Source organism: Argiope bruennichi, chromosome 7 (genome assembly GCF_947563725.1).
Source record: "Argiope bruennichi chromosome 7, qqArgBrue1.1, whole genome shotgun sequence".
NCBI classification, from domain to species: Eukaryota; Metazoa; Arthropoda; class Arachnida; order Araneae; family Araneidae; genus Argiope; species Argiope bruennichi.
In genome coordinates this window covers 7132817-7145325 of record NC_079157.1, presented here as the reverse complement: position 1 = coordinate 7145325, position 12509 = coordinate 7132817, and the positions used below count along the sequence as shown (strand labels likewise).

General features: G+C 31.0%; 1 protein-coding gene across 1 annotated transcript in view; it reads right to left on the bottom strand.

Moving 5' to 3' along the window:
• Positions 1-738: 738 nt before the first annotated feature.
• Positions 739-12509, bottom strand: part of LOC129975647 (uncharacterized) — a 39904-nt gene continuing 28133 nt past the window's right edge. Inside the window, exons 5-10 of the mRNA XM_056088745.1 lie at positions 10923-11170; positions 9318-9478; positions 8372-8552; positions 3179-3353; positions 2715-2854; positions 739-971 (exon numbers count right to left, since the gene is read on the bottom strand). Of these exons, the coding sequence (XP_055944720.1) occupies positions 886-971; positions 2715-2854; positions 3179-3353; positions 8372-8552; positions 9318-9478; positions 10923-11170 (991 nt within the window). The 3' untranslated portion in view covers positions 739-885. The remainder of the gene's footprint in view (positions 972-2714; positions 2855-3178; positions 3354-8371; positions 8553-9317; positions 9479-10922; positions 11171-12509) is intronic.

The window sequence follows — 12509 nt, the reverse complement described above, 5'->3', positions numbered from 1 at the left end:
TGGCATGAAAAAAGAATGGCGAGCTATACTCGTCATTTTACCGGATGGGGTTAAGTTGTTTAAGGTTGGGGTTTGAAACTGTTTATTAATTATTTCGAAGCACTGAAATTTGAAAATATAACAATGCCGAATCACAAATTTCAAGGGTTTATTCCAAATTTGGATAAAAATAGTGTGTATAGGAAAATTTACATAAATATGAAATTTACTTAAATATATTTTATAAATAAACATACAAACAATTAAAATTAGACTAGGATTAAATGAAAATGAATATTATACAGGAATAAACGCTTCATATATAAAACCTTAAATATCGGGTTTCTTTCGCAAGAGGAGCAAACAAATAAAAAGAGCAATCAAAACTGAAGCTTTCCGTAAAGTTTATTTCGCGAACAGCTACAAATCATTAAAAGTGAAGGCTGATATTTCAGTACGAAAATAATGTTCAAAATATACTTCAGAAAATACCACTGAATATTTTGAATGAACGCCCAGAAAAAAAAATAGTATAATTTTTATTAATTTTCAGACATATTTTGATGCATATCAATTTACTGAATTTTATAAAAATTTGTAAGCGATATAATTTGCAAAGTGAAACAGTCATTAAACGGAAATAAATCTAGCAATATTATTTAACAGTGAAATAACAGATTGCTTCCTAATGTCCACTATGTAAGCAAATTAAATGTATGTGTATTAAAAGTATTTCTGTTGTGTGGAATTTTGCAGAAATAAGAAAAATAAAAACTTTAATATATATATATATATTATTTTAAACACTCTATGAACTGAATTGTAGAAAAATAGCAAATTAATTATTTCAAAGATATATATATAAAGGTGATCTTAAAAAGATAACTGAGCCGATGCAATTGCCTTTTAGTTCAAGATCGGTCCGATCCACGGAGCAGGTTTGTACCACAGTATTATTTCTTGATTAGGAAGCAGTTTCAAATCCGCAGGACCTAGAGAATGAAATTTAGATACAAAAAGCACATTTTGCATCCAGTATTCTTTTGCTAACTATAAAAAATAAGAAAAAATGAGCAAAGAAAGGACAAGCATAAGAAAAGGAAGATTATAATTAAAATAGAAAAATTAAAATTACGCTTCAACTGTAAAATGGAGGAAAACAGTCGATAAAAAATGATGACTTCTGACAATGACGAACTATCAAATAAACATTACGCTATAGCTATCGTTATAGATGGGGCTTTGATCTTTTCAAATATCTCACTGTTGCAAAACTCCCAAGTATGGCGAACTCTTGACTTAATGAGTTATATTTTCCCTCTGAGTAGGGAAACCAGTCTGTTACGTGCAGAAACTTGATATTTATCGACCATCTTCATTTTTTCGAAAATAAAAATAATTTTATAGTTAGTACTCATTATAATTTGTTTCAACACATATTTCATGATTTCAATCATTAGTAAATAATTTGATCATACAGTAATCTCAAATGACATTTGATCGTCTTTATGTTCATTCCATTTGACCTATAATTTCTAAGACGAATGCTTACTCAAGTACTTTCAAATATTTTTAATGACTCTCATTATTAATTAATTATTACCAATTATATTAATTACGCAATAAAAAGGGGGAAGTGAATTTATTCTGCAACGGAATTAAATTAATGGAATTTCCATGAAAAATAGGCGACATGAGTTTCTGTAGGAATACATATCAACACACGATATCCTAACAGCTTGATAGGGAATCGTAATCAGGTTGAATTTCCATTCCAGAGGAGTTTATGTTCGTAAGGTACTTCAAGAGTAGATACTGCATTAGATAATATGGAAAATGCTCTAATTTTTGTACAGTATTGGTATTTAGAAGAGTTAATCGCAAGTCTCTGTGATAGCTTACGAGGGTCGTCCTTCAATGTCTTAAAACTTTAAAATCGAACCTTAATAGAATTGAAAATTCTGAAATCTACTTCTACAGTAGGCAACTCTTTTCCAATATTTTAACTTAATACTAGCTTTCTTTTTTTCGTTTTCCGATAATTTTGGAAGAACTGACACAGTATTTTAAGGATGCATAAACTATAACCATGTTTATTCTCAATATTCTTGCTTGTTTCAATTTGAACGATTACAAAAGTAAATAAATTACTTTCAATTAAATTAAATTTTAAAATATTTACTGAGCAATTTCTATGTGAATAAAAGTTTTAATATTTTCACGAAAATTTTAAGGCATATTTTTTTAAACATTTATTATGCGTGTACTGTAACATTCTGAGTTCTGAATTTGGCACATCATGCTGACTTCAAATTCATAGCTATTCACTTTATAACAGTTCATTTCAATTAGCTCCCTCGCTCGAAATCGTGAATAAACAAAAGTTTTTTTGTAATGGCACTTCAATTATTATTGAATATCTAATAATTATAATTTATATTTGCCATGAAATCGAATATAATATTATTCTCCGTCATCATTTAAATTCAGATTTCTGAATTGTATGCAACAATTGCAAGAAAAAAGACTAATTTACAAAAAATGAAAACTTGTTATCACTGATTCTTCTTTCACGCTATTTAAGAAAGATATTTTTCTTTAGGTTAATAAAATATGGAAAAAATATTAAAAAACGATTAAAACTTAGACGCTATTTAATAACAGTGTAATGAATAACGAATTTATTTTAAAGGCATTTAATGCGTAAGCAGAGATTTCAAAAAAAAGCGACATACTTTCTTCCACGATGTTTAGTTGATCGTCGGAGTTGGAAGATTTTAAGTAAATGAACCAGTACGTTCCCATTTCGGGATCGTCTTCTATCCCGTTCACGGCCTTGACGTATGGTTTGCCTTCCACAACGCTGTATTTGACACTGAAAAGAATGAAAAAAATCAATGCATAACGCTTATTATAGCCACTATCTCGCACAGCTAAATATACAAATGTTTATAAATAGACAAAAACCTTCTATTTATGATTACATCTAACTGCTAATAAAACAAACAAAAATTTCAATTTGTCATTGCAAGCTGCTTTAAGTTTTCTTTATTATAAATGTCATAATTGTGGAAAACAAAATTTTAGTGTTATAAATTTTGCAGTTATCCATTCAAAACTTGGCAGCAAGTCTCTTTTGAATTTACATTAATTTCCAAATAAATTATGAAACATTTGATAATGAATCTGATGCACTTACTTCTGTCTGTTGTCTATCTTTGCCACGGTTTCGATAGCAGCATAAATGGTGCTATTGGCAGGAATTCTCAGTCCCCAAGTTCGGGCCAGATTTATCTTGTCTCCAATCCATACAGAATATTTGACAATTATTGCTTCACCATTGGTATCCAGTAATTTCTGTAAAGCTTCTTCTTCTGGAAATTGAAATAATAACATGCTTTAATGGTTATTTTAAAACTATCCCAATTATTTCAGTAACCTTAAGCATAATTTTAGCAAGATGTTGTTTTCGCCACTTTATCTTTAGCAATAAATACATCGAGTAGTATTCTAAAAAGTACTTTTTCTTAATTTTAACGAATGTTAATCAATTTTAATTTTAAGCCATCCGATTTCTGAATTGTTGTTGTGTTTAAATGGTAGATTCATTGCTGATTGAAATAAAGTGACATGTACTGATGTTTGCAAAGGAATGAATGATTATGACATGCTGTTTTTGCCTGTTAATGTCGTATCTTGTTGGTGATCTTTACAGAAATAACTGAAATTTTATTAAATTTAAATTTTATTACATTTGGAATTGTTCCAAACTAAATTGTGATATCTTTTCTTCAGTTTAATGAACTCCTCAAGGATAAAAAGAGTTGCCTCACAACGATAGTTAGTTAATTCAAAGGAATCTCAATATTGAACAGCCATTAATCGTTATAGTAAGAATATTATGATTTTCAGTATACATATTCTATGGATAATAAAATTCGTGCGGGAGAATTTTTCAGAACCTAATTTTTTTTCGATTTAACAAGTAGAAAACGAAATTCTACAGGTCATTTCTTCCAAAACTGACATCAATCCAAGATATAAGATCACTTTACCTCCATAGATTTTTAATTTTACATTTTTAAAATCTGATGAATGAATTGCTTAAAAATTCAATAGAATGTCAATCTATCGTGAATTGCAAAACCCAATAATTTCAATGCCTTTGCTTTCAATGAATAATGCTTCTTCTACGTCCTTTATATTGGTTGATTTCAAAGAGATATCATCCATTTGTCGACCACTTCGTAACTTTATACATTGTTATTCTTTATTCTGTTTGATTCTAATTTTGTGAGTATGTGAAAAAAAGTTTTGATGTAACACTATTATAAACAAACATTAATGTTACAATTGCAATAATTCGATAATTCAGTGCCAATGCTGAAGAGCTTATCATTTCCGATTGTTTCTCTTTCATTCCTTATTTATTCTTCGGCTTCTACAGCAGATCTAGACCTGAAATAGGGAATATACAATCAGTTATCTAACACGCCTAATTCATAGCTTAATCTAAATCAACTGAGTAGTCATTTTCTCCTAATGCTGTTTATAATATTCAGAAAGATAATTCGTGCTGGCGACTTCTATCTATAATTATTAACTATTATTTTTTTTAAAAAAAAATCTCTTTTTCTATCAATGTTTCCAGTACAAACCATGCTTACTCATGAATACTTCTTCATTTATTTATGGATTTTCGAAGTTTTGATAGGCGTTCTGATTATCCAAAAATACACTAAATATTAAACTACGTTTGAATTGATTCTTTTATTTTATGCTCTTGATATGTATAATAAAATTCTAGTTATTCTTGAAACGTTTTCAACTGAGAAAACACAGATTTCAATTTCCTGTAAGCTAGATAATAGATGTTCTGTCAAAATAATAATTTAATAAACACAGAGCAAGAATATAGTTTAGAAGGATATTTCTTATCCCGCTGAAGGGAAAAAGGATTTGGTATTATAGAATAGCAATCCTGTCGATACTGCTACGTTCAGTGGTGGCGGGGTGGTCGGCTGTACGCAAGAAGAAGGTATTATAGAATAGCATAATGCAATATACTTTTAAACCACGCGCGCACTCGCCTTTCTTACGGACATTTCGTTAATAAATTTGCACAAAAACCATGCGAAAGAGTAAAAAATTTGTTGTACACACATTTCCATTATTATTTTACTTAATTTTACGTTTATTTTAGTTTACTTTAATTTTACTTTTATTACTATTACCTTCTTTAAATAATGTAGCTAATAATTGATATTTTATATATTTTTTTAACATTTGTCAACCAACATCTCAAACCATATCTCAAATTGTATACGCCGACAAAATTCAACTGATTGTCTTGGTTGATATAAATCAAGTGATTAACGCTATGCCGATTTCAAAAAGTAATATCTTTTTATTGTGCCACATAAGGATAATATAACAATGTGGATCTAAAATTTCAAATTTGAGACATTTCTTAAAAACACTCATATATACTTGAGTATAACACTCATATATAACTTTATTAGATCTCTTAATCTAATAAAGTTCCTAATGAATTCCTACTTTTATCTTAAATTAGCCCATATTACTGTATTCTAAAATTTTCTTTTATTTCTTGATCGAAATCCCACTTTATTTAGTTATTTCCAATATGCGCTCTAAAATTTGATGACTAATGCAGCTATCTTCTGTTGCATTAATTAAATAAAAAATATGGAATTGGATCAGGAAATAAGAGAAAATGCTTTAGGTCTTCATATGCTTAGGTCCTATTCATATTCCAGATAATACTGTTTCTTCAAAAGTGTCACTTCTTGCTAAAGTGTTTGCTGTTAAAGTGCATCTTGTTCCTCACTGAATCCGCCAAGAGTTTCAGAAATAGACTGAAAGTTCACAAAAAAGTTTTATTTTTAAGTTCAATTAGCAATCTATTTCTTTATGTTCTGTTGAATTTTTTTTTCACTACCATTGTAAAATAAGGATCCAGGTCACTGCTAAAAAATGTCCAGTTGATGTCTTTTAAGCTAATCCATAGTTTTTTCCGATCGATTTTAATTTTTCCTCCCATTTATGATCTTTCATTAGACATCTTACACCAGGGCCTATGAAACTAACCTTTTTTTACTTTTATGTTAAAAGTAGATGCGACTAAATATAAATTGAAAATCGAAGAAAATCTCCCTTTTTATCTAAAATTTGATCAAATTCTTTCATTCAACCTTAATTTTATGTTGAAAAGTGGCAAGAGTACTTGTTTTCAACTTATTAAATTCCACCGAATCAGATTATTTGATCATAAATCTGAATTTTTCCTTAGGAGATATTGCCGCATTGAAGAAAGGCAGTCGGATCTCCATGGCCGAATGGTCATGACATAGGTCTCATGATCAAGAGACCTGGGTTCGAATCCCACTAGAGACGATGCGATTAATTGTATATGTAAATTCTTAATTCCTTGATTTTGTGTTTTCCTTTATTTCATGTTCCAGAAGATACTGGACATTTCTTTAGTTTACCAGACAAGTGTTCTGGACTTTTCTTCCTGCCTCCAGAAGAGTATTCTGGAGCTTTCTTTGCTTGTATAAAAGCAGAAGTTTTGTCAGTCACTGTATTCTCAGTTCTGAGTTCAGTTAATAAATTGGTTTAGCTCTACCCCTTGTGTGTGTCATTGAGTCCTATATCATAGTATCTATGTGACAATATTAATTCTTTATCCGGATTTGATTTTTTTAAAAAAAATCTATCTCACTCTCATAGCAAATTGTGTCCTTTTGTACAGCCACATTGCTGGTTCTATAATACGTTAAAAATTTTATAAGTCCCAGGATTTGCGTTTTAAATTCTTAATATTTTATCCAAGAATTCAAGCAAGAAAGTTGATATTGTGTAGTAAACGCGTGCCTTTCTGCTTAATTTCTTTAACTAGAATTAATAAACAATCTCTAATGAAATTTTACATGATCAGTGATGAAAGATAAATGAATTATAAGCACAGGAAAATTTCTACTGTACAAAAGTGATTTTTCTAGAGGAAAAATACCTGAAGAATTCTTTTTTCCCTTCTTGTACCAAAAAAAATGTTATTCCTGTAGCAAGCAAAGTCTTTAATTTTAACCGCTCTCCAGAAGCTTGAGCCCATTCGCTTGGAGGATTAAAACTCCAGAAAAACTATTAAATTCATGTGAAAATTCTTGTTCTTCAATATCAATGTTTTTAGCATATGCCCAAGCTTTTGGTTTCATTGCTACTTGATTCTTCAGGACCAAATGTTGACTCGAAGGAAGTAGGAAATACAAGTACAGTCAAAAGACGACCATGAGCTATGAGGCTAATAGATGAAACGTTTAATAGTACATAATATTCAATTTAGCATTTTTGTAGTAGGATTTTATTTTGGTTATTTTATATTTATTATCGTTATTTTTAATGGAAATTAATTTTTTTAGTTCTGAAAACAGTGCATTTTACTCAGTAACATATGGCACTGATTTTATTAAGTAAATCTTCCCTAACTACCCTTTATTAAAGTAAAATCTTTGGGTGGTACATGAAAGAAAAAAGTTACTTTTGTGATCAACTTATCTGCTAAATAAGGCTCATCAGGCAAGATTCATATTCATATTGGCCAATATAATTTAATAAACAGACAAATTCTGGTCAGAGCAAGCCATTATTCAAAGTGCCTTGAGGCAGCTGGGTAATGATATTGAAACATGTAAACATGGAAAATAATCTTTATCCTCCCTCCCCTTCAAAAAAAACCCTCCTTCTTTTATTAAAAAAAACACGTTTAAAATCAAATAGTTTGAAGAAATATAATTTAGTCAATGTATTATAACGATATCTAATTTTCTATAAAATTTTCTGAAATATCTCCAGAATACTTTTATTTTGTCCAAATAAATCGAATTTTTTAAAGTCTCTTAAAAAGTTCAATTCCTGAAAAATTTTATTTTATTTTTCTGTTTCTGTTTTCTTAAAAAAGTTTAAATTCCTGAAAGAATTTCTTTTAAAGTTTGTAATATGAATTCTTTTCCCCATTTGTTACATAAATATGAAAAAGGAATATTAAGCAGTATTTCTGATATTTCTGATCTTGTCAATCAGAGAAAAATATAATCGTAGAAAAGATAAAGCGAATCATTGGACAAGTCTAAGAAAAGAATATAAAAGCCGATTGAAAAAATGTAAATGAAATTCATCTGTCTCACTCACTACTACTACTACTTCATCTGTTTTACTCACTACTACTATCTACTCACTTTTTTACTGTTAATAAATTTCTGAAAACCGTTCGTTTGCGATTTATGAAAGTAAACTATACTCCCATCATCAGTTGTCATCATATATTCTAAGAAACAATTATTTCCCTATTGCTAACAGCCGATGAACGAACCTGTACCCGGATCCTTGCTGCAGTGATTAGCGGTGACGTTCAGTAGGCTTTTAGCATAGAAGACCGGAAGAGTATAATAGGCATCAAGGAGAGAATAATTTCCTGTCAGGCCGTCAATTAATACTTGTACGGCAGCATTCAGGTCGTATTCCTTCTTGTAGGAATCGTGGATGAACATAGCCTGTGGGAAACGAAATAGAAAAAGTATATAAGCAGTTAAAGATATCTAGAAGATCTGCTGTAAAGAATATAAAATTTCCTGATTCTTATGACACAGAACAATTCTTTTAAAAAGGATTGTTCTGTTTCATAAGAATCAGGAAGGATTCCATGACGATTACTTGAAAATCGCGGGTCAAAATTAAATAAAAAGAAAAATTCTTAAGAAAAAAAAGAAGAATTAGAATTATGTTTACGAAACCTCGAACTTTGTAAAAAATCAAAAGAGATTCCTTAAACCTGCATGATTTTTTTTATGGAGGGGGAAAATATTGTCATCCAAATATTAAAATCTATAATTTCTTAAAATTGAAATTCTGATTATCAATCGCAATTTTGAGTCTTCAGATAACGAAATTAGACGGAAAAATGAATTATAAATGGTATTATTAAAAATTTATTTTTCTTTACATAATACAAATAAAATGCAAAATAAAAAACAATTAAAATTCAAAATTTAGATTTTAAATTTTTTTCTTAATAATAAATTTTAATTTTTTTGGAATTTAAGAGTTTATTTGTTTGTTTAATTTTAATTTTCACTCTAATGATCAGATGCTTCTTCTCTAGAATGCCAGTCGTGACATGCTTGACTCGTATTTTAATAAATTTGCAAAACATTTCAGGAAATTCACGAAATTTGTCCTATATCATTATTCAAACAGTTTTAAACTTCACTAATCACGAAAGAACACCACATCAAAAAATATCAGAAACTGAAATTCACCTGAGTAACGAGAGCAGTAGTCCTGAAGTTATCGACTGTTCCGTTTCTGAATTGGTGGCGCTTCAGCTCCTGTAGCATATCTTTGAGGATGCGCTCGTCCACAATTCCCTCGGCACGAGAAGAGATGCAAGCTAGCGCCATACTCGCTAAGGCTTGTAAATCTACAAGTGAAAGTAAGAGTTTGTTTACGGAGACCAGAATTTCTTATTTATCAGCATTTTCTGCACTTAGTTTCGAACTTCCCCCATACTGTAATATCTTGATGAAGAGTGATCAAATAAGAGAGTAGCCTAACAAAATAATTCTTTTATTTACAACCTTATATATTTACAAAAAAACCCCAACTTGTTCTCATCTAATTTAATATTATTTACAAGAATCAAATAAAAGTGCAACCACGAAATAGCTCCTCGATCAAATCGGATAATAAATCCCCAAGAAACCGCTAACAGTCTGTTTGTTCAAAACGACTACTCCAGGGCCGTTCCAGAAATCCATCGATCTTTATCGTATGGACCCTAAGACAGAAGCCCGAATCACACGGAGCTTCCCAAAAAAATCAGGAACAACTTTTTCGCATTCGAAGTCTCGCCGAATTCTAATTCGAAGCTTCTCTCTTCTCTCTGGAAAAAAATACCCATTTTATTTCCTTCAGATATTCACCTCCGGTTTATTCATTGGGGATCTTGAGTTTCCTGTCACCCAATAGCTGCTCAGCAACGCTTCCTCAATGGTCTCCACCCGACCGTGGAAGTGTCTATTAATGCACCATCTTGGTGGCAGACCGCTTCTTAAGTATATGTCAATTACAATCAATTGGCAGCTAACGCCGGCTGAAATGCACCTAGGTCTGACTCTTAATAACAACAGTTGCTGATGATTGATCGTTTCTTGATGACTTGAGGAGTAGGAAAAAAAATTAGCATCTGGTTGTTTTGATGTTCCTCTCCCTTGAAGACATGATAGATCTATTTGAAACGAAGGAATGCACACCTGTTTTGCCACACCTAAATAGTAACGAAGACCAGACGCAATGGCTCACCTAGCAAAAAGGATCCACATATGGAGGTCCGTATGCCCTTAACTATGTGTGGAAAAACGGGTGACGTTACATCTAGTTGGAATGCCATTTACCATGTGAGGAAAAAGAGGAAACGTTACAATATGGTTCAGTGCTATACCAATAACAATTTTTTTTAAACTAAGAACATACGTACATCCTATTCCACTATATGACTATTCCATTAAATTCCATGGTAATTCCATTCCCTCCCTGAACTAATTTATCTATATTATCATATACTTAAAGAATAATTTTCTCCTTTGCATATTAATTGCCACAGAAGATATAAATGAATAAATATAACAAATCAAAATGGAATATAGATCTTATCTCATAAACACTTGAGTTTATTGCTTATCATTGGTTCCATCGTTCTCGACGAGAGTCTCTACAATATAGTATATTTCGGATATACTTTTCATTAAGAAATGGATTTCAACAATTTGACAAAAGAAAAAAATCATTTAGAAGTCAATTGTTGAATGTGATACAACTGCATATGGATATACTGATGGATATTAAAATACCAAACTGCCACTTGCCTGTCCAGAAAGGTCTGTGCTGAGAGTCAAAGGCGGCAGTAACTCTTTCTACATCTTTGATTGTCATGGTGTCTCCCGCATTACACAGAACGAGTATCTGGAAGGGGTTTGTGTAATTTCCGGTCGCTTCCACTCTCTTGCGCAGTTCCAGTACTAAATTGTCTCCGTAGAAGTCCTTCGGATCCATACAAGACACTAGCATAGCGTGAATGTACAAGGCAAGTTCCTGTGAGCTCATCTTTTTATCTCTGGGGTAAAAATATATTCAGAATTTTCAGATTCAAATAACATTACAGAAATAAAGAGGGCATTATGATTATCATTATTAAACTCGCTTAGAATCGTTCCATGAATGCTAATTGTTTATTTTCTGTTGCCTTGTTCATAAGCCATATTCATAAAATAACTGCCATTCTTGCTAGCATTTTTTAATATCAAATACTGCTTTATGAAAGAAGGTTTAAAGTTACTGACAAAATCAAAGAGAAATGTTTGAAGAATGAATACATACCAGAAAAAACAAAGTAAAAACAGACACAAAAAACTCTGTTAGATCAAAATAAATTTTTATTATTTTCTAATATCTCTTCAATTACATTTTATGTGTCTGTGTTATAGCCTCAGTAAATTAAAATTTTTATCCGGAATATTAAATGTCAGCTCATCTGTTGTTCATATTGGTTGGTCTATCTCTTAGAAAGAGAAAAAATTTCTGCTATGAAGAAGTTTTAAGAAGGTATTGCCGAAAAGCTTGGCAAGAGAAATAATATTATGTCTTGGCTTTGAAAGCTCAGCGTTACACTTTGTGCTATGGTCAAAGAATTGAGCATATGATGACATGTGTGAAAATTACTGTGGAAATATTCTCAAGAAGAAAGGAAAAAATTCAATTGTTGTTTATAACATATATCTTGAAGACCCTGCAGCTAAAATTGAGGATCAGAACAGAAGGTCTGCAAGACATTTATTCTGTGAATATTGCGTCTGAAAAAATGCTGTTTGTGTAACTGCAAAAGAAGACTTCTTGGGTAACAGAGTCATTATAAAAACTACGGTATGTCTGGGACCAGAACTGATGATAACAGGAGATTTAGCCATTATGATAACAGCTATAAATCAAATTAACATTAGTTCTAACATTGTAGTCGTGGTTTCAAGTACAGATTAAATTATATTATTGACAGCCTTTTTCACTGAATGAAAATGTCATACATAAAATAAGAATATTGATTGAAAAGTGCAAGAGTTCTCAACAACTTTTAATATTTTTCCCATGGATTGGCCAGAAATGATGCCATCTCTTATTTTTAAGGCATGAGACAAGTTGAAGCAATAGATGGGTCAATATACACCGAAAAGCTCTTACATTATGATCACCCTATTAATAACATGTAGGACCACCTTTAGCCCACAAAACTGCCAGCACCCGATAAGACATTGACTCCACAAGGTGCTGATAGGTAGTCTGAGGTATCTTTTATCAAGCATTCACCAATTGGTCCTGCAATTCTCTCACATTGCGAGGAGATAGCTTGGCAACATGGATTTAATTTTCCAGGTGGGACCACAAATGCTCTACGGGATTAA